The 22,584-nt window shown below is 38.2% G+C and overlaps 1 protein-coding gene across 2 annotated transcripts in view; it reads left to right on the plus strand.

Moving 5' to 3' along the window:
• Nucleotides 1-22,584, plus strand: part of pip5k1bb (phosphatidylinositol-4-phosphate 5-kinase, type I, beta b) — a 29,033-nt gene that overhangs the window by 3,807 nt on the left and 2,642 nt on the right. For both annotated transcript variants that reach the window (XM_072433815.1, XM_072433814.1), the window contains exons 2-13: nucleotides 4,825-4,915; nucleotides 5,016-5,078; nucleotides 6,139-6,269; nucleotides 9,167-9,284; nucleotides 10,996-11,148; nucleotides 11,623-11,922; nucleotides 16,808-17,010; nucleotides 17,569-17,652; nucleotides 18,101-18,149; nucleotides 18,255-18,339; nucleotides 20,590-20,739; nucleotides 21,989-22,115. In XM_072433815.1, the coding sequence (XP_072289916.1) occupies nucleotides 5,016-5,078; nucleotides 6,139-6,269; nucleotides 9,167-9,284; nucleotides 10,996-11,148; nucleotides 11,623-11,922; nucleotides 16,808-17,010; nucleotides 17,569-17,652; nucleotides 18,101-18,149; nucleotides 18,255-18,339; nucleotides 20,590-20,739; nucleotides 21,989-22,115 (1,463 nt within the window). In that variant the 5' untranslated portion in view covers nucleotides 4,825-4,915. The remainder of the gene's footprint in view (nucleotides 1-4,824; nucleotides 4,916-5,015; nucleotides 5,079-6,138; nucleotides 6,270-9,166; nucleotides 9,285-10,995; nucleotides 11,149-11,622; nucleotides 11,923-16,807; nucleotides 17,011-17,568; nucleotides 17,653-18,100; nucleotides 18,150-18,254; nucleotides 18,340-20,589; nucleotides 20,740-21,988; nucleotides 22,116-22,584) is intronic.

Genomic DNA, 22,584 nt, shown 5'->3' on the forward strand with positions numbered 1-22,584 from the left:
GACTGTTTTATAATTTTCTGTGACTGTCTCTCCTCCCCAAAGCCAGGAGAGGGTTTAGCTACGTCTTCAAGGGACAGAGGGAGGGCTGGTGTCTTCTAAGAAATATAAAAAAAAGACACGCTGAAATCAATACTTGCTCTATTGTACGTGAGAACAAATCGCTGAGATGCATAACCCGTAAACCTCGCGTCAACCTCCCGTAATATGCACAGCCCGTAAACCTCACGTCAACCTCCCATAAGAGGACCTTGGACAGCTTGTCAGTGCGGGGCAAGGCTCTTTTATACTTATTTGGTCATGAGGTCTTCCTGTCCACGGGCTGGATCAAGGATTGCTTTTGCTGCCGTGGGAATAACTCTAGTAATCACAGCATGACTAATGTCATGGTACTAAGACTTCAAACTTGATTTCAATAAGGAAAAGGCTTGATACTCAATACCACGATCATAAGAAAATACACTTTACATTAATAGCAAGTTATGTTTTGATTGTATGATTCTGTTCATCTTTCCGTTTTAAACACACCCAGAGGCGTTGACATCAAAGAGAAGATTAAAATATGAACTCCTAAAATAATACAAATATCTTGTGCAGTAGCAGTCCAGCTAGTATAAACTAGCTGGGTTATTGGGTCGCAGGTGACTGGAGCCTATCCCAGTGACTTCGGGCCTTGGGCGGGGTACACCCTGGACAGTGGCCAACTCGTCGCAGGGCCAACACATAGACACAGACATTACAGACAGCCATTCACTCTCACATACATTCACTAGGGCCAATTTAGAGTCACCAATTTTGCCTAACACCACAGGCAGACTCCACCCAGAGAGATCATGTGATGTTGGTCTGGTCCGGGAATCAAACCCATGATCTCCTTCTTGGGAGGCAAGAGCGCTAAACCTAACTAGTTTCTATACTGTTTACTCTAAATATATAGCTTTCCAGTTTGGGATAACGTCTCATTCAAAATTGTCTAATATTTTGGCCATATTACATAACTTTGCATTTGTACAAATGTACAATCACTCGCAGATTGTTCTTGGTTCATAGTTACACCATGAAAAGCGTTAAAGCCTTTCCCAGAACTCAATGTGTTTTCCTCGCTCTGTCGCTGCTCTGTGGCTCCTGTACCGCTCCAGTCCATCATGTGACGGCTGGACACAGAGGTCGACCTGTTCGGCTTAATATGCAGCAGAGCGGCTCACAATCACCTCAGAACACAGCACCCTGCAGTCGCTCTGTGATTTTAGCTTCATTGATTGTACATGGACACTAAGAAATACCCTACTGATTTGATAGGGATTTACTTCAAAACATGTTTGTTCAGGTACTTTTAAACAACATTTATCTGGACTAACTCAAACTTTAATTCTAGTAAAGATTAGTCGATCAAAATTTATATTTGTTGACTTATACAGTATAAGGACAACTGCAACTTTATAAACTTATGAAGTGCTGTTTACGGCTATACTCTTCATGCATAGTTGTGATTGTGTCTTATGAATGCAGTTAAGGCTGAAACAAGTCTCTCAATAAATTGCTTCTTATTAGTTATTGAAACCATTGTCAACTAATTTAGCAACCGAATAATCGTTATCCAGTCTGCACCCGGCATTCTTTTGTCTGTAATAATAGTTTACTCTATGATGGGTCAATACATATACAAATATGTTATTCACAGGCCTTTTATAAACTGACAAATCAATTAATATTTTTTTTTGCAGTACAAGGTCAGTTACATGATCATACTACACATGATTGATGGCTTTATTGGTATCGGGCCGATATTGAACGCAGCCTCTATTAACACCATATTCTCTGCCCTGTCTCAGTGTGTGTGTTCTCATGTGCCATTCTCAGTCTGTACTCAGCGTAACAGATTATCTTTCTGAACAATTTAATGAGTGCAAATGGAAAGAGAAGAGTAATTGGGGTAAAAGTTTACACACTCATGCATCAAATATTGTTTTAGCCCAGATACAAACCTTTTGTTTTATTTTTTTGTAACTTTAACATAACTTGGATTGTAAATGGATTGTAAAACCTTTATATCGAATCGGCAAATATTGGTTATCGGCCACAGCAAGACAAATATTGGATATTGGCTTAGGGAAATCCCTATCGGCCCATGTCTGTATGTACATAATGGTTTTGGTTTTCTAACAAGAGCTGCTAATGCCTTACCGTGGAACATTCCAGAGAAAACAATAACATCTCCATGGAGACAAGCATGTGCACCTGTAAGCCGACAAAGAATTTCTTCAGTCAAATACATGTACGGTGAAGATCTTTTATCCAATAAAAAATAAATTCAATATTTAACTCAGCAGTTTAAGACCACGTAAAGATACATCCGTGTCTCATATAACGTACACAACCTGCTTCTGCTGCTGACTGTGGGAAGCATGTTTGAACTGATGTTTCATTCAAGCAACCAGGCAGCGTTTTGATAGAGATACAGCACGGTTTGTTCATTAAAGCGATCAAAACACCTCTATTATAAAGAGACCAGTGCACACCACAACAACACAAACAAGTTTAATGTTTAGAAAGAGGAAACATTATGCTGCATGCCGCTTAATCAACCATTTTCTGACCCACGACTGGAGGATAGACTGAGACTAAAACTAACTTAAATATTTCGGATGTGCTCCTTGTCCAAAAAAGCTAGTTATGACCACCAAATGTTACTTTTTTAGGAAACACCTCCTGTTCTGTCACTATATTCTCTCCTCTTTTTATAGGACTCTTGTAAAATATTAACGAGCAGTAATGAAACAAGGGTCTTTTTCTGACCATATGCTTGAGTTAATGAGGTGTCCACTCTCCTGCAGGCTGCGCTGAGCTGATTTCTACGCATCTCCTTGATTATCTCCTTAAATCCAGATATCAGTGCTTATCTAACGTCTTACTGTTGTAGACTGAGAGGGTCAGGAAAGCCCTTTAGCTGTTGGCATTACTAGAACCCCATTGATTTTCCATTGTGTTTCAAATCTGCTGCAGTAATCCAATATTACCCCGGGACTCAAGCAGAGCGCAGATAACCTTTTTTTTTTTTTTTTTCTACGTAAATTTAGTTTGGGCTTGGTTTTTCCTGCTGCTAAGACATCTTTAAAATGGACTAAATCGGCATCATACCAGACAGTCTGCGGCGCTTGCCAAAGTTGTCTTGGCTGGAAAAGCTGCTAGATTTGCACTGGGCGGCTTCAATGTGCTGTTGGTGAAGAAGGAAATCTCGTGGCGCTGTGTTTGATCTGGAGTGTTTGTTTGAAGGGAGGTCGAGTTTCTGCAGGGCGTGTGGAGAGGACAATCTACTGGAAGTTCATCATTCTTATAAGGAACTTGACCATGGTGTCCAGCTGTGAAAACTATTTTGTTTTTTTTGTTCATTTATATGTGAACGTGGTTTAAACTTTGGGGTTTATTCTGTTGCACATATGGTGTGGGCCTGAAGGGATGAAAAAAAAAGAAAAAAAAAGGCTGAATCAGTAATCACTGCCCACTTCAGCTGACTGGACTTGCTGTTTGAATAGACGGATGAATTTGCCAAAAATTCCAAATCATTTTTGAAAATACAATTATTGCAATGGACTTTTAAAATCTTATTCCTGGCTTTGCCCCAAATCAAAGAGGTCAGTTATGCTCTCTACTAAATCACACACTTCAGACAGTATTTTAGACCAGTATTCTTTGCCCTCTACGTTCATGTGTCCATTCATCCGTCAGACACATTCTTGTTGACTGAACGCTCACCCACAATCCTGCTGTTGTGCACTGCAGGTGTAGGCCTCACACAGACTGTTCTGGAAGCTGTGTTTTGGTGCAGTTCAGTTTTAGGGTCAGGTGAGAGGGGTCCACAACAGAGCTTTTATGCACGGGCCACAGCCTGTTGGACCTGGTAGTTGACGAGAGCAGTTGGACACAGTTCAAAGTACCACAACACTCACTAACACTAATGACACTCAATGCATTGGTAGGAGATATTTGATTGGATTTATTTCGCAATTTAAATACCACTTTTTAAAGATTGCAAGTTTCTTTTCATTTGATTTGAATACAATCCTTCTTATATTTCATTCCAATTAGAGAGAATCAATGTTGCATATCTTTAAATTTTTAAAAATATTGAATTGTTATTTCCATATTATTTTGTATATGATATGGTCCTGTGAGTGTAATCTCTGTGTCTGTCTTAGACCTGGCTGAATGGATATGGTTGTGCAAATAAAACAAAACACTAATGATGACACTTTATAAGAGATAAGAGCTTTGCTTCAACCTGATCTCCTCATTTTCTTCCTTAATTGTGGGTCTGCTACAGGGTGCCAGTGGACAGAGGTGACCGCAGGGACATAGTGCTTGTTGTGCTGACAGTGCAGTGAGTTCTGTTTAATACTCCGGAGGTGCAGGTGAATTTATATGCAGGTGGTGATGTGACTGCAGGCCTGCCGCGCCACAGCAGACTTTGTCCAAACTTTTTTCTATTAATCTCACATTTTCACTCATTGCACAGAGTCCCTTTAAAGTGCCAGTGTGGGTTAATTATGCTCTAACGATTTGCTTTTTTTGTCCGCCCTGAGGTTGCACTGCCACTAATACATGCTTTTATGCTTTATAGTTAAACAAACACGAAATAAGAGTTGAAAACAAAGAAGTGACATAAACACCCTGAGAAGAAGAGTAAACAGGGATTATCAGGCAGAGAGAATACATATTTAATACTAATTTAATATTCAAACTATTAGAATATAGGGACACTTTCTGTGATTGTGCATTATAAGCTATAACGTAATGATCATTAAAACAATTGTATGTCATGTTTTTCAGTGTTCAACCTCCAGCCCAGATCTGCAGAAAATGGCCCACACTCATAATCAAGGGATTTTGCCATGAGTAATCAGGGGTTTCTCTAAGCAAGGCAAGTATCACTTATATAACTTAACTTAAAGTAAGATATATTGATATTTTAGATATGGAGTCATTACTAATTGTTCAGTAACATCTGGTTTACTCTTCAGATGTCAACCACAACTGAAAATGGGATGGGAGGGAGCACTGGTAGAGAGAAAACATACAAAAAGGTACGCTTCAAATTGATTCGTATGTCCGAGCCTCTAGTAAGTTTTCATAAGCCAGTGCTTTCCAGGGCATGTCTTCTTCTTGAAGTCCTTTTGCAGCACAAAATGTCCTGACCCTTTCCATGGAGCTGCCACAAATCACTCACGCTGCTTGGAACTGTTTTCTTTTTACTTAAGATAACTTCACTTACTCGCTTCTCCTGTCGGGGGTTATTAGTCAAAGATCCTAAAGAAAAGCAAGGCTGGTCCAAAGTTATTTTGTCTTTTGTTTTCAGATTGAATGCGATTATATATAAATGATTAAACAGATTTATATTCTCACCACAGAAAACTCCACATCCATTATATTCTTTTTACCTGCCTCCCATCACTTTTAAACTTTTTTAAACGCCCAGCCAAAGTACAGAAGGTTTTGTCAGCTTTTATTTGTTTGGTCGATTAGTGGATCGATGGTGTTTTAGTCGTTCAAAATTCAAACGATTTAATGTCGATTGGAGGGATTTGTAAAGGACAACAGCAGAGAGGAGAAGCCATGGAGTGAGATGGCCAAAGATTTGGGAGTGAATTATGAGTTTAATCTGCTTTTTGTGTAAATACACAGTTTCACAAGCACTTTTTCTGTATAATTACGCTAGTTGTTTTTAACTCGCAGCTGTGGTCTTGTGAGTGCAGTTTGGAATAATAGAGATACTGCCATTTTACCAGTTTCGTGCCACTGTCCCCTTTAGTCGACTAGTTGATTGGCTCGGCATGTTTTAAGTCACAGCTCTAGCCATATGGTGCATATTAGTTTTATAAGTACAATCTGGTCTCCTCTCAGGCCTAGACTCCCCTGAACAGTACATTCTTAATCTTCGTGGGGACAATTAATCAAATATATGTATTATATAATGTTATATATATAATGTTATTTCAATGTGCCTCTTATGGTACAGGGTGGCAATCCCAAAAGTGTTTGTCTTTTTAGTTTTTAAAAAGAGAGAGAAGGAGTAAAACAACAACAAACACACCACTACATGTAATGTACAGAGCACGGTAACATGTTGTTTTCTTTATTTCCCAGACCACGTCATCGGCCTTGAAGGGCGCCATTCAGTTGGGGATTGGCTACACAGTGGGGAACCTGACCTCGAAACCTGACAGAGATGTCCTTATGCAAGACTTTTATGTGGTGGAGAGTGTTTTTCTGCCGAGGTGGGTATTTTGACATGACTTCAAGACATAGAGGGCCAGGTGTAGTGCTCTTAACTAATAACTAAGTGTTGCAAGCTAGGTCTCCTTTCTCAGAAAAAGAACTGATGCAACCAAGATGTTCTATTTGATTTGGTCTTTCCAAAATCAAAGTAAAAATGGCTTTTAGTAATGAGTTCATGAACATAAACAATGCAGACTTAATTTGGGCCATTTAACAAAAATAATATCATTATATTCAATAATATTTCTTCCTCCAAAGTCTGACCACATGTTTTTACTGACAGATCAACTGTGGACTCTCGATTCAAAAAAGCCTTCTCAAATAATTGACGATTTCACATGACTCGATCTTGATCTGTTGATCTTTTGATTGATTGCCCAGCCCTAGACAAAATTCAACCAAACTATGTTTACTTGCTACGGATAATGCGTATAGTTTCCTTCTGTACAATTTGTTAATTTGTACTTAAAAATGTAGTATTTTTCTAAACTTTTGCTAAAAATACAATTGTTTTTTAGCAAAAAAACCTTCAATCTGATGGAAATGATTTGCCCAGCTGGTATTTACACTCTGCTGAACACACATTGTTCCTCGGAGCTGTTAAGTAACTCATTAGCATTTGAGGGATAGAGCCCAGAACTCAATACGGCCTAAAGATTAAAAATGGTGCTGTTGTGAACAAGGTTAGAGTAGGTTTAAATTATAATCTTTGAGAATCCTTTGAGAAGGACCAATTTGAGCTCAAACCATTTCCATCAGATTGAAAATGACTTTAGTGTGGTTAAAGCACAGCACACATGCCAGGCTCCAAGTGCAGCCGGCCGCAGTGTTGAGAGTTCAAATCCCAGTAACAGTTTACTGCATGTCCTCCCTGCTCTCATCCCCCGTTTCACACTGTTCTTTCCTGTCTAATAAAGCCTACAGACATTACTTAAAAGTCAATACGTCTTTATTCTAAAACACAACTACGTTTGAAACCTTTTCTACTTTGAACCAATCTAGGACTAATGAGGGATTATATCGACTTGCTTTTTGTTTTCTTACTATCTGCACTTGTTGTGTCCGCGTTAAATTCTCCACTTTAAGATCAATAAGTCTGTCTTATCTCAAATGCAGTGAGTCTTAGATGTAACTCTACAGACTTGGAAGATATTTGAAAACAGTTGTATGCACCACAAACTTATTAACAAATTGAATGTAGAAAATCAAAGTATAAAATGGCAGTAGAGGATTATCCTACCACCAGGAACTGCAAAATGAGCTTAAGACAGGCCTCCTGCAGTTGGAGCAGTGTGTGTCAGCTTCATCGTTTAGAGCTGTCTGCAAAATTACATCAGCAGCTTAAAGAAAATCTTTACATAATCCACCACAGTGAAGACTTATTTTAAAGTGTGTGGTGAATATTCACACATATATGAAAAAGTAGTGACTCAAAAGGCATTTTACTGGATTTATCTTTATACAGCAGCACAAAATGAAAAAGTAATAGGGAGGAGCAAATGCTTCTCCTTGTCGGTTCCACCTGGATATGCAAACTCCATGTGGCTTATGCAAACCTGTACTTGGCATGCAATACGACTTTTTACTGCCCTGTTCCTCAGCAACAACTAAATAAACAGTATCAATCGCTCAATCAACTGTGAGCCAAAACCTTCACCAGTAAATTCACAAGTTCCATTCTACATAACAAAACCTTTCAGTTTTAAGGACCTTCATACGAGTTTAGAGCCATTTTCACATTTGATTTTTAAAATGACAGCGAAATAACCAAGGAGAGTTACATAAAGTTACATAAATCACTCAAAGATATGACATTGCAGAGTTTCTGAAATTGTTATCATTTGACACTATTTCCCTTCTCATATCTCTCTTCTCGTCTTTGGTTTTGTAACAGTGCAGAAGCTCATTTTCTGTGCGTCCTCAGAGACTGGGTCAGTGATGGAGATGCCCTGAAAAGCACCTCCTTCCATCTCTGCCTTGGCCCCTGTTGTCTCTCTCCTGTTGTTTGCCTTGTCAGTCCTGTTTTAGATGACGAGAAATGTCGCGGATCTTTGACAACAAACACACGCACAGTCGGTTTCCTGATTAGATTGAATTGCACGTGCCCCACTGTTGTGTGTTGGGAAATGGTTACCAAGAGATTGTAGTGCCAGCATGACCAGCCTCCGACTGATAGAGGCTAAAACTGTGTTGCACTGTTTTTGCTTTGGTGTACGTCAAAACAGAGCAACCAAGATTTCCCTGTATAGTAATTGCGGGTTTATTGTTACAGTGTAAGGCAAGACCATGTCCTGTGTCGGAAAATAAGACGCCCTCAGAACAAGATGTAACCTCCTTACCCAGAATACTCACCAGAGATTTAGAGCAGCTCTCAAAACAAAAAACGTGATTGGCCCAATTTCTCGCAAATAAGGTCATATAGCTGGATATAACGAAATTGTCTAAACAAACTGGTTAAGATTTCATTATAAAACATAGTGACATGCTACGACAGTTGATGTGCTTTTGCGCTTGTCTTTCTGGCCCTTGGCTTTTTGGTGCGTTTTGAGTTTGTCCAGAACAAGTAATCAGATCCATCTTCAGTCTCTAGGCGAAGAACTCAATACAGTTTGTCATTACAATAGTGAAGTATAGGTTCCCATAGATGCCTCTACAGTATAATACTCACACATGGGTGGGGCAAGTCACCAATACATAGATGTTCAGTTTGTTCAGAAATAGATTTTTGTCACTTTTACATAGGTCTGTCCTGTGGATCATGTTACTCAGATGTATTACTTAGGATTCAATATGTTGAAATCCAATCCACTTTATTTATACAGCATATGGTCAGCTGTGTTAATTTTAAAGTAACCTTGAAACCAAGATAATCAATATAATGTGTCTGTTTTGGTAGTGAGGGAAGCAACCTGACCCCAGCCCATCATTACCCTGATTTTCGCTTCAAGACGTACGCCCCTCTGGCCTTTCGCTACTTCAGAGATCTGTTTGGCATCAAACCAGACGACTACCTGGTAAGAGCTGTACTATTCACACATTATTCTCAGGTTTACGAAGATAAAATAGACACACGTAAACACATGTGTAAGTCACTGTATAAATACAGAGCAGTCTCTGTCTGCAACACACTACAGTTTGATACATGCTAATAGCAACCGCATTTTATAGGGTAATATGTAACTAAAGCTAATCATTTTCTGTCTTGAGAAACATTTACGGTCCATGTCCTGAGATAGACTCCTGAGCTTTAGAAATATAACGCAGACATTTAAAGATTAATCAGTTTAGCAATAATGAATTACATAATTTAAAATTATAACTGAAATGTATCATTTTAATTGAATGTGCATAAAAAGTAAAACTTAATGTAAAGCGCTTTACATTAAAGTTTAACATTTTACTTTTTTGATAAAGCTGAAACATAAAGTTAAAACACAGAAAACCATTTTTTTCCATGACATGTGAATATACTATAACTTACTTATTGATGTGTGGGTTCCCATTAGACGTAAACACACAGGATGTTAGTGTTTGCAGGGACGTTTTTTGTTGTTTTAGTTGTTTTCCTGCTTTTTCCTGATGTTAAACAAGCCATCACTGGATGTATGATATTGCTTTACATGTTCACGCCTCTATCAAACATGATAAACGCAGTGTGCAAATGGAATCGTGGAGCGCGTTCCCCTTATCATTCGTAGAACCTGTATTATGTAAGGATTCTGTTAAATTACATTAACCATTTGAAAGGCTGGACTCACCATGTAGAACAAAACAAAGATAAACTAAGCCAAGGGATCATATCCAGACCCTGGAGATGGACAGACACAAAGCTCTGGTCTTAATTAAAGAGACAAGCATAAAGCATACGCCGCTTACGCACAAGGCTAATGCAATGAAGTGCTGACGTGTTTGTGTGCACGACTCAAGGTGACTGCAAATATTGATTGAAGAAGGCAAGGACATCTTCAGGGTTTTTTCCTTCCTGTTCTAATTATGAAAACCTCTAGCTTATGTCATCGAGTCAATAATTCCTATTCATAATTAACACACAAACAAAGCATATATTGTTCTTTCTATTTTAAACCCAAGAATCACTGCCCTTTCCAACTGTAACTTTATACCACAATATTATGGTTCCAGCTTATAAGAACTACACCTTAATTGGCCACAAATTATCATGAAACAAGATTTAATTCATAACAAAAAGGTTATTATAAATGATTCAGGCTTAGTAACTTCTTATTCAACATGTTATGGTTAGGAGTTAGGGTCAGGGCATTTATCAAGTAGTTATTATTATCTTTGAAATATTTGTCTAGGGTTGTCAAAAGTATAAATAATCCGAAACTAATCAATATTAATCTAGTATCAAAACTATAACAAGTGTTGATACTAAAAAAATCAAGTAAACAGGACAAAATGACAACCTTTCCTGAACAGTTTTAGAATGATCTTGAGCTTAGCCAGAACTAGTATAAGACGACAATGGAATATTAAGAACGTACTATTATTTAGTGAGGAAAATGTCAGTCTATTGTCTAAACCCTTGACTTAAAAAAACCTTCTTGTTTTAGGCATATTTTGAGTTTTTAAAATCCCAGAACCACTTTGTCCACTCTCTTGGACTCTTGGCTTTTGACACACTTTGTATATGAAAGGCACTTTGTTGATGGGTTTTACGCATGTTTGAAGTACTTTAAAAGTGTATTTGTTGTCATTCTGTAGTACTCCCTTGTCAATGAGCCTCTTATTGAGCTGACCAATCCCGGCGCCAGTGGCTCTCTCTTTTACCTGACCAGTGATGACGAGTTCATCATCAAAACCGTCCAGCACAAAGAGGCCAAGTTTCTCCAGAGACTGTTGCCTGGATACTACATGGTGAGACACACGGACCAACACTGCAAAAGGCCAGGCATATTTAGTGATTTCTATGTTTATTTTCTCAAACTCATCAACCTCCATTAGGGCAAAACGTCGACACACAGATAATGCTAACGTTATGTAAATGTTTTATTTTTGTTTAAGGGCATCGACCTAGATAGATAAACTGTTTTTAAAGGTCTCACTTTGTTCAAGCCTAATTTCCCCCTTGATCTGAAATTGAACGTGCATCACCCTTTATTGACACAGATTCATATTGATTTGCCTTAAATTGGTTACGTTAATTTACTTTACAATCAACACACACTGACGGGAAAATATTTGTTCAATGATCCTCAGCTGTTCTTTTCTTATTTACACTGAAGATTAACTGTGTATTAAAGCGTCATCTATGCTTCTACACACGTCATAAACCTTTTGTTTATCTTTGTCGTGACTTCAAATATAAAACATTATCTTTTTACCCCTCAGAACCTGAACCAGAATCCTCGCACGCTGCTGCCAAAGTTCTACGGCCTTTACTGTATCCAGTCAGGAGGCATCAACATCAGACTGGTGGTAATGAACAATGTCCTGCCGCGCTCGGTCAAAATGCACTACAAGTACGACCTGAAGGGCTCCACGTACAAAAGGAGGGCGTCCCGTAAGGAGCGGGAGAAGTCCTGTCCCACATACAAAGACCTGGACTTTCAGGACATGCACGAGGACGGCATTTACTTCGACACAGAGACGTACACCAACCTAATGAAGACGCTGCAGAGAGACTGTCGGGTAGGTCAGCTCCTCCAGGGGCCCCAGCACTTCTGCACGTGTTTGATCCAGAGGCATTTGTCATAACATTATCCGTCATATGAAGAGCTTAGAGCTGATTGGACTTGGCTTAGGAATGTATAATTACAAGGGTTAGTGACTTTTTTCCCTTTTGTTGTGAAAAAACGGTGAGGTAAAAGGCTTTAATTACCCTGTAAGCTAGAGTGAGGTGTTTTAATATATAATAACAGGTGCAAACGTCATACTTTTTTTATTTATTTAAATTTTTTTTGGACACACACTGCAGTAGGAGAGAGATGAGTGGTCTATAAATGTATACAGAAATCTAACTACTGACAAGTATTTGGAATATTTTCTTTTCCTTTTATGGATCTTAACACTGTTTGGTGAATTAAAAAGGCATTTCCTTAGCACTACTACCCAATGGTAACACACGACAGTTCGGGACACCAGTAGTGACCCAGTTTCACATTGAGCTTGTTTGTTTTTATCTGTGTAACTCAGATACTCTTGCCGTTCCTGTTATGTTTTGTTTTACCTGCCAGATGCACAGTACGCAGCATGAACTATCTGGAGTAGCCCAAACATTACTGCATTGCATATCACTTCCCTTCCTCTACAAATGAGGTCATCTTCAAACTGAGCCACAGAAAACAATGAAAGCAGCAGTGAACATTGAAGTTACAGTCGCCTGACGACATCAAAAAAACATTCGGCCCCCACATCAATTAAATAACCAGCATTATGTGTACTAACTGTACTTTTAAGTGAAACATAATTTCAAATATTTACATTTTGGTCCTGGAGCTGGTTTTACTCTTGAATCTAACCTTTGTAATTCCTGATATAGATAAGATTTTAACTATTTCCGTTCACTAAAAGCCACATCTTTTTGAATGTTGTCCTTGACTTGAAATGTTTGAGAATTTCTGACACATGACACTGTGTTACAGCTTCTGCCAGATGCCCCTCTTTATACATTACAGACAATGTGGCAGGTTAATGGCGGGTTTAGACTCTCAAAGCCCCCTGTGCTGTAATCCCATTAGTTTTGCTTGGTGTGAAGTAATTATGTTCATATTATATTCAAGCTTATGCTAAGTCGGACCACTTTGTGACTTTGCCTGTAAAAGGTGTCACATGATGTGCAGCGTCACATGATGCAGGCCAAATGTCTAACTGTTTGCCAAGTTTATTATTATTATTATTACACACTGTTTTTATGTGTGGAAAGAGAGAGACTTTGATGTAGTTTTTACTTCAGTTTGAGTTCATACTTAAGAGCGTTAATGAAAAGTGTTATGCTGCTTTTAAATTCAGAGCGGCCTGTTAGTTTACCTGCTCTTCATAGAAAACACATGCTTTCAATTCAGTTCATTCTCTATTTACTGTGGGGTCCAGTTTGAACGTGGCGTGTGCGCTCTCTTTGCCCTTTGAAGATATCGCTGCCTCTACATGACCAAAACAACTGTCACTTTCCCAACCCTCATTTTCCAGGAACTCCTTGTTTAGGACACTTGACTACTGCTGTCACTGAAGTATTCTCCAATATTTATTCATTTATCCATTCATTTTATTAGCATTAACAATGAAGTAGGATTGTGCTTAGTCATGCTTTAGACAACGACACCTTAGTCACCTTTTACTTAAGCCTGTGAAACATAAATCTCTGCCTTTCTTAGCGTGCGTGTCCACTTTGTCAGTACTTTTGTCTCATACGTTGAATCGCAGCGAGGCTTTTACCCTTGTAGCCTGCATATGCGGCAGACAATTTGTTTTTGTCACAACTCCCTGCGTTCTCCTCTTGAGCGGGAAACAAAGTGCCCTCTAAGCACAATCTTTTCCATGAGTAAGCAGCTAACCTCATCACCCCACGAGAGGCTGTGAACTACTACGCAGAGGCAAATGTGCGTGCTGTAAAGGGCCTGAGCGGAGCATGAAAGGAGGGCGACACAATGCAGCGCAAACCAGCTCAGAGTCTGTCCAAAATGTGAATTGTCATAGTTTTGCTGTTACGAAGCTGATACTGACACCATTTTTGTAGAATATCATGTGGTAAAAACGAAATTGCTGACGAAGCGATGACTGGGCCGTGGTATCATTGTCGGCGTCGGGCTGATATTGATCAATCGGCCGATATTTGGCAGATCAACGAGTAAAATGTAAATAGAAGATCAACTGGGCTAGAAATATGGCTGAAAGTTCATGCCTCAAATGATCTTATTTCCAAGATACAGAATATATATGTTGTCATTGGTTTAACAAAAGAGAAAAGTTAATTGTGAACCGAACTAACTTGATTGATTGGCTTCGTTTCGAGCTTTGGTTCACAGTAGTTACACCTAGAAACACGAAGGCACACACAAGTTCATGCATACACAATTACACCTACATTTGAACGCCCACCTTGTGTCCCAAATTAATGCAAACAATAAACCACATCGGCATATTGACATACTTTCGTGGACTATGGAATTTTAAATCGTATCATCAGTATCGGCAAATATCGGCAAATATCGGTTATCGGCCTCATCGGCTAGAAATTGGACATTGCATCGGCTCCAAAACAATCTACATCGGACCATCCCTACACAAAATACTACTGGTTTACTTAATGTGCTTTGTTCTCAAATTGATAAAGGTGATTCTAAAACTATTCCGGAAAGGTCCAAGTTTGTTCCAGCTTTATATTTATTTCAGTATATCTAACTTGAGTAAGACAATATCTGGGTATTGATTTTTTTGAAGCCCTGTTTGTAGAGGTCTAAACTCGGGAGAAACAAGATTTTTCTCTAAAAACAGACTATTTTGTTTGACATTTTATTATCTAAATAACTTGTGCCTTTGCGGTTTGACAATTGTGCCATCTCAAATTGTGATTTCTACTAGATTGCGATGAATTGTGCTGCGGATTACCTTTTTTTTGTTTTTTTTGTATTAATTATTTATAAAGCATCATTGTCAACCTTTTTGAATTTCAGCTTTATTTGTATGTGTATTTAATAAATGTGTGATTCGAGTGCATTGCTACATATGAATAAAATCATTAAAAACATTAGTGAAAGGTTATTGTCAGTTCCATAAGATTACTCTCAAACGTCTATCCTGGGGTAGTCTTGGCATATATGGGCCACGGCAGAACATGTTTTCCACTTCCACAGACCTCGTTTAGATGTGTGACAGGAAAATGCTGGGTTTGCACAGTCTCCATTACTCCGCAGCTCCCCTGATACTGCCCAAATACCAAAACAACACGCCGCATTAATAATTCATGAAACCCATAAGAGAGTGACTTAGAGGGCGTGGTGTGGGTCCATAACGTCCTACTAAATCTCCATGCAGATCATTATTCCTGTTAAATCTCATTTACTTGGAAGGGAATACAGTTTAGCTCATTAATCTTCAGGAGTAGAGAGACTGGCATAACAGAGCTGGCATGTGTTGTTGCATAAGACCCAGTGTGGACAATTCACTGTACGTAACTGTGACGATAATGAGGTTATGCTTTGACTCAACTTTACAACAAAATATATGCTTGTCTTTGCTGGAACTCACAGTGTTTCATATTATAAGGGGAATAATGCATATACTTTAGATCAAATCATTTCAAACGTTCCTGATTCTTTTTGCGTTGTTAGTCTTGGATCTGTTACTAAGAGGTCACAGTCTTGTCTAAAGCGTCCATTTGTGTCCAGTCCACGTTGCAAACTGAGATCTATTTTAGAGAGTGCTGTGGGTGTGCAGCTTATCGAAGTATTGATCGTGTCGGGAATGTTTTAACATTAACACATTTTATTTCTGCACTTTTGTGGGTGATTTTACTGTAATTTCACATAATAATAATAATAATAATAGCATAATAAAGACATGATCTCTAAAGAAATGATGATGTACACAGCGAGGAAAAGTTTGGTTCTGTAGTGCATTTTGTTCCGTTTTGCTCCGTTCCATCTAAACATAATATGAAAACTATTGAAACTAGACACTAGACACACAACTAACAAGCATCGATAATCATAAAAACATTCATAAACTGTACAAAGTGTGACCTTTCTAAATATTTTTCAAATGGTTTTATTAGAATTAGTTGAAAAGCATTATGTTAGTATTAAATAACTGATTATTTTTGTGTAAAAAAAGTGATTTTTCCTGTCACGGTCATATCAAAACTGATATCGAGAATTGAGACTTAGGATCAAAATGTTGACCTTTTAGTATTGTGAGCACCTCTACATTATGCAGTAGTTATTTCTGTTTTTCTCTTTGGCACGACGTGCTCCTTTTTGTAATCAATAATGTGCTGTCTTTTGGCATTTAGTTGGTTGAGATTGAGTCTATTCTTACACTTGTTTATGCATCAAAAGCCCCTCACTTATAACTTAATTCACACACAGTCCTCCAGTCATAGGAGTGAAGCTGGACAAGGCCTTCTATCTTCCAGTCGTCTGATAAGCATCAATCATGGTGAATAAATGATGATACTATTCCCAGATCAAACCTAAGGTCGATATTGTTTTCTTGTGAGAGCAACACGGGCAGGAGACATGGAGTCGCCTTAAGACTGTGAAATTGGGTGAAAGGCTCCTCTCACAAGTCAATGTGTAACACTTGGCCCGCTGTGGAGAAACACCTTGTTTATTTAGCTCCAGAATGGTTTACGCACAGACTTCCTTTGAGGTTACTGAAAGTTGTACAATTACCTACAAAGGTAGGTCCAGTAAGAATAAAGTCATCAAGAAAGTCAACATCTTCCTGGTTTATTAGAAACTGGTTATCTGTCAAATAAATATGGAAAATATTCAAAAACAGTTGCAACTCCTGGCAAAAAAGCAAACAAGTAAAAGTATTAAAGAAATGTGACTTAATTTGATTATGTGCTGCGCAGGTCCTAGAGAGTTTTAAGATCATGGACTACAGCCTGCTGCTGGGAGTGCACGTGTTGGACCAGCACCACAGGGACAGCAGCGAGCCGGGGCAGGCAGGGGGCGATGGCAGGAGGCCACAGGGTCAGCGGGTGCTCTACTCCACCGCCATGGAGTCCATCCAGGGAGACGGCAAGGCAGCTGAAGTGCTGAGCACGGACGACACGTGAGCCATGGAAATATTCACATCACCTACACATATATGGACAACAGCTCTTGCACACAGATATGCCTTAGCATAACCATAGCTACGCTAATACAAACAAGCCATCAGGCGTGTATTTACTGTGACAGCACACACCAATATAAACGCTGTCCGGGCCTTTCCCAAACAACAGTAAAGGGGATCCGTCTGTTTGAACAGGCAAACACTGAAACAGTAGCATTATGTTTAGTGTTGAACATGCTAATACTTGTCACAGAATAAACACATACATGTATATATACAGAGCAAAAACTCACACAATGCATGCTCAATTTAAAGCTCACTATCTCTGTAAATGGTTTATTGTTTCCACACTCCTAGTTTTGTTGTCACAGTTTTGTTCTCAGCACTTACATCTGATAATACTGGAACATGTATTCATGCAACTAATGGGGTTAGTCATGTAAAAGAATGTGACCAAAGCTTCATTCATTTGTTGTCTGTTGTCATGTGTGTCAAAGGTCTTACTCAGTGAGGTAGATGGAATATGTGACCACAAACTGTACTGAATATTTTCAGGATGGGAGGCATTCCAGCAAAAACACACAGAGAGGAGAAGCTGCTGATCTTCCTGGGAATCATTGACATTCTTCAGTCGTACAGGTACAATATATGTATGAGAGATAAAAAGCCAGAGAATATATGACCAGGAGGACTAAAATGTCTTTGTAGTGTGGCATAAATACTTGATATTTAATGTAGCTTTAAAATTGAACATGTATTTTAAAAAAAACACATTTGCAGCCTTTTAGCATTTTGATTACAGACCCTAAGCAGGTAGGATGGCATAAAAGGCCTCAAACGTCCCTTAAAGCACGTTAGTCAGAGCGGCTGAAGGAGCACAATGTTATTGGGAGATCAGACCAAAAAGTCACAATGAAACGAGCAGATTTGTCACAGTTTGTTCTGGATTTATTTCTGCCTAATCAAAGACAAACCTCAAAGAGCAATGTTACATAATTGGACTTTGAAGATGGGAAATGCTAAAAAGCGGACGCCTGCGCAGTAAAAAGAGTGTTGCATAAGGGTATTATGTGTTTCATTTTTTAAGGTTTATCAAGAAGCTGGAACACTCATGGAAAGCCCTGGTGTATGATGGCGTAAGTCCATATTTGTATTAACTTGAGATACTTTTGTGATCAATGGGCATTATATTGTTTTCCGTGGCGGTTTAACTGAAGCTCTGTTTTGGTGTTTGTTTTCAGGACACTGTCTCCGTGCATCGGCCCGGGTTTTACGCCAGTCGCTTCCTCAAATTTATGAGCACCAGGGTGTTCAGGAAGAACCAACGTAAGTGTCAATGATGAAGAGCAGTTTATGTAAAAGATGTTACCGGGTAGTTAGCTACGGTAGTTTAATTTTGTTGTAGTGGAAATTGAGCATCTTTCACAGTGGGTTATATAAGATCTTAAATAATAATAAAGCTTTTTATCTTGATTTTTGTGTAGTGCAGTATAAAAAAGAAGAATAAGGAAACCATTTTATGCTTGTTCCATTGGTAATATTATTTTAAGATAGATATATGTTAAAATTAATCAACTTAATTCAACCACTTATTTAAGATTGCAAACAAACAAAACAAAACAAACAAACAAACAAACAAAACAAACACACAAACACATACATAAATAACAATAATTGGACATTTCCAGTTTTTTGAGTGGTCTTGATCCAATTGCACCACATAAAATAATTGTAGTTTATTTAATATTATCATATTAAATAAACTACAATTATTTTTGTTGATATTTATTCAATTAGATTACATTTGCATGAATAATACATCACTATATAACAATTATTCAGGATTGGCCGCACTAATCCTAATCCTTTTATTCATTAAATTTGCATTGTCTGAACACATTACTATTCCTGAAGTTTGTGGCCAACTTTACAAAATCAAACTTTCTGAACAATGTGCTTTTGGGCTTTAGATTGTCTAGTCTTTTTTTCTTCTTTTTTTATTGTGCCCTTAACAATCACTATTATTATCAGTTAATCAAATAACCTTGTGGTCTCATGTAGTTGGAAAACACACACAACCAAGAAAATCTCTTTGCGCTTTACAAATCCATTCTAAATTCACGTGTAACCAAATGTGAACTTTAATTTGATTCCGTGTTTTTTTTTTTTAAGTCCTTAATTGTTCAGGACATGGCTGTGATTACGTACAGCAGGTCCATAAACACTGTACTTTAGTCTAAATAGTTGCACATGACAAAGCAAGTGAAAGGTTGCGTTGGCTCTCTCTTTACACAGAAATCGGGCCGTGAAAACCAGCAGTGATTGGTTTTGCCTGTTGCACGCTGCAGTAATCTGGCATGTGGAGCCAGAGACTGATCATCCGCAGCAAGCCTCATAAACAGTTTATCTGGAGCTCTCAGTGTGGCTCAGACAGACCTGACTTTGTATCAGCATTTTCATCTTCATGTTACAAACTGCAAACTTCTCAGACATGCACCCAACAGCTCATATTTTCATTTTAAATTATATCTCCAGCCACAAAAGAAACTGAAACTTTACATAAAGTAAAAATAATAATTCCTACATTTTTTGCCGGGTTTTTGATAAAAGGGTTTCTATAATATTAGCTAAATAATCTGATTCCTTTTAAGATATTTATACATTTGTTTATGGCTCTTAAATGAACAACAAAATCACAAATGAACAACAAAATAAATGCATATATTTCCACCACATAAATGAGTAATGGACAAAGGCTTTATAAGGTTTAAAAGCCATTTTGCTGATATATTAGATGCAGAATTTTGCTTCATATGTTTTTCACCTTTTTGTTTTTGGCGTTTAAACCTTAATAAATAATATCATAATAAAGCAGATAGAAAGCTACTGTAAATACTTCCAAAATACTTAAATAGAAGACAAAGAAATGTGGTACTTGATGTCCAAACCAACTTTATTTGTCAGAGCACCTTAAAAACAACAAAGTCAACAAAGTGCTTAACACACAATTAAGACAATGTAAAACAACTGAAAAAACTGAAATTTTATAAAACTGAAGTCAACATTATTACTTTTAAAGAAGACTTAAAAATAGAAAGGGACTCAATTTGTCTAAGTTGCGCCGGGAGCTCATTCCAGCAACAGAAAACGATGGGTCTCCCCTTGTTTTTCTCTTCGTTTTTTTGGGACAACGTGTCAAAAGATTGGCGTGTGGACCTGAGAGAACGTGCAGGAATGTAGGGCTGCAGCAGGTCGCACAGATACTGAGGGGCAAGGCCATGGAGACATTTAAAAACAAATAAAATCAATGCGATAAGAAACCGGGAGCCAGTGCGAAAGATTTTGAGAGATTACGGAGATCCCTGTGGTATAAAAATGCAATCAGAGAAAATATCCTGAATGACGTTTCAATTTCCCACAGAAAACATTTATATAAAAGTTGATGCAGTGAAATAAGTCAAAAACATTATGGCGCAGATTGGACAATTTATCAGTTTGTTCATTTCTTTTGTTTGTTCAGCTCAAGAAATTGACCCAAAACCTTTCGATAAACTCCATAAATGTTTGTCCTCGCAGCTCTTCGGTTCTCGCCCTCAAAGAGAACGCGCACGTCTATCCCGGCTCTGAAGTTTTCCTCACAAGAGATCCTTTCATCCCAAACCGACGAGAGGAGCGAGGAGGACACGCTGGCAGGGGCCCGCAGCCTGGCCAGTCTCGACGGACAAGGTACAATGTCAACCGCTGCAGACACTTTTGCCCATGTACGTCCAGTATTACTGATTGGCACACGTTAGTTATGTGTCAGATGTGGTATGTATGTGAATTTCTTCATCTACCGGAAGAAACACGGGTGTGGGTCTTTACAGGAAAGAGAAGTCACACAAAGTCAGCTGACAAAATTGTAAACTCTCCCACTGTCATTATTAACAATTCATACAAAGACGTCTTTCCAAACGTGCATTCTTCCCCAAACTCTAGTGGCCCACTGCTTTTCAGATAAAAGTATAAGTATAAAACCTAGAGCATCAAGGCTAATATTTAAATGAAAATGACTGTATTAAAGTATATTGAAGACATTGTTCCACACCAAAAATGCGGAGCGAGTAATTGACTTTATGTATTAGGTTATTATTATTATTATTATTATTATTATTATTATTATGTACAATGTAATATGTCACTTTTATCATTTAAATACACTATGCAAATTAAACGTATTGCATTTCAACTTAAAATTGCATGTATTTTGATTCCATTAACAACAGTGACAATTTGGCTACACTTCAATACAGTATCAATCAAAACATTATTAGGTGGTTATTTAGCTTTTAGTTAGTATTTGTATCATTTATTTAAGTACTTCTTACTGTGGTATTATTTTTTGTACAATAGCGTCCACTAATAATGTCAAAGATGTAATTACTGGGTTATAGTTAGTGGCTAAAACATAGTAGTCCCTGGTTTTATTTATCATTATTATTATGTCAGCAGTTAATTTATTTTTGCAGTAATATCCTCAAATTATAACTGTAAAATGCTTAATAATGCTCTTTTACAGTTTGCTTTGTTGTAACAATTGAATTATAAGATGAATTCCTGTATTTATTTTGTACATTTGCTTATTATTACAGTGCATGTTAATGACTTACAGTTTGGACATGTAAACTGGCAGGATTGTAGCGTTGGCTGGTTTCCATCTGTTGTTCTGGTTACGCTTACAAACTCCACAGACAGAGCAGACGAGTGATAAGTATCCGAGTACACACTGACAGTACTGCTGTGATGAGACCGGGGATCAAACCCACAACCTTCTGCTTTACCGCACTGCCACTCTGTCCCTCTTTCGTGCTCCTTCTTGATCTGGTTCAATAGAAGGACTTTAGCCAGACAAAGCCGTATGGATGTTATTGATGGATTAATGGGACGTTCTAAGAAGGCCTTGAGCTGCACTGGGGTCACGTGCTTCTCTCCTCAGCTGTGTTCGGGTCGTATCGGCGCCCTGACCTGGTCCCTGCAACCCCATTGTTTTACGACGGGTCCTCCATGGGAACCATCTCCACCTCCTCCATCTTTGTCAATGTGGACAACCAAACAGATGAAAGGTACGATACGCTCCGTCATGACATGTTGTTCTGCGGGTGAATGTGTCACCACGGCATTTACATTGTAAATCATAGAAAAGGTTTCAAAAGTGATCATCTGGACAATGATTGTAAACAAATTTACCCTTAAAACTTTTTCTATGATGGCTCACACCTAGACTAATGAGGGATTACACAGACGTTGCCACTGTAAACACAACATCGATAAACAAACCGCACACAATGGATATAATACGTAAATGCTCCAGCCCCTAGTACCACATGGCTCAGGTGGCCGAGTTCAGCAGCAGATTTACATACTTTTCTATTTAGTTATAGAATATTTTTTATTAAGGTGAACAATATTGTCCACTAATATGTTACTTTTATTTTATTCTGATTCTAGTGTAGAAGTTGTACTGTGGAACAAAGTGACACTAACTATTATGAATACACTTCAGAATCAGAAAAGGTTTATTCTTGCCATTGC

Source organism: Eucyclogobius newberryi, unplaced genomic scaffold, assembly GCF_026437365.1.
Source record: "Eucyclogobius newberryi isolate DKJ021-1_F unplaced genomic scaffold, fEucNew1.0.hap1 SCAF_6, whole genome shotgun sequence".
Lineage (NCBI taxonomy): Eukaryota > Metazoa > Chordata > Actinopteri > Gobiiformes > Gobiidae > Eucyclogobius > Eucyclogobius newberryi.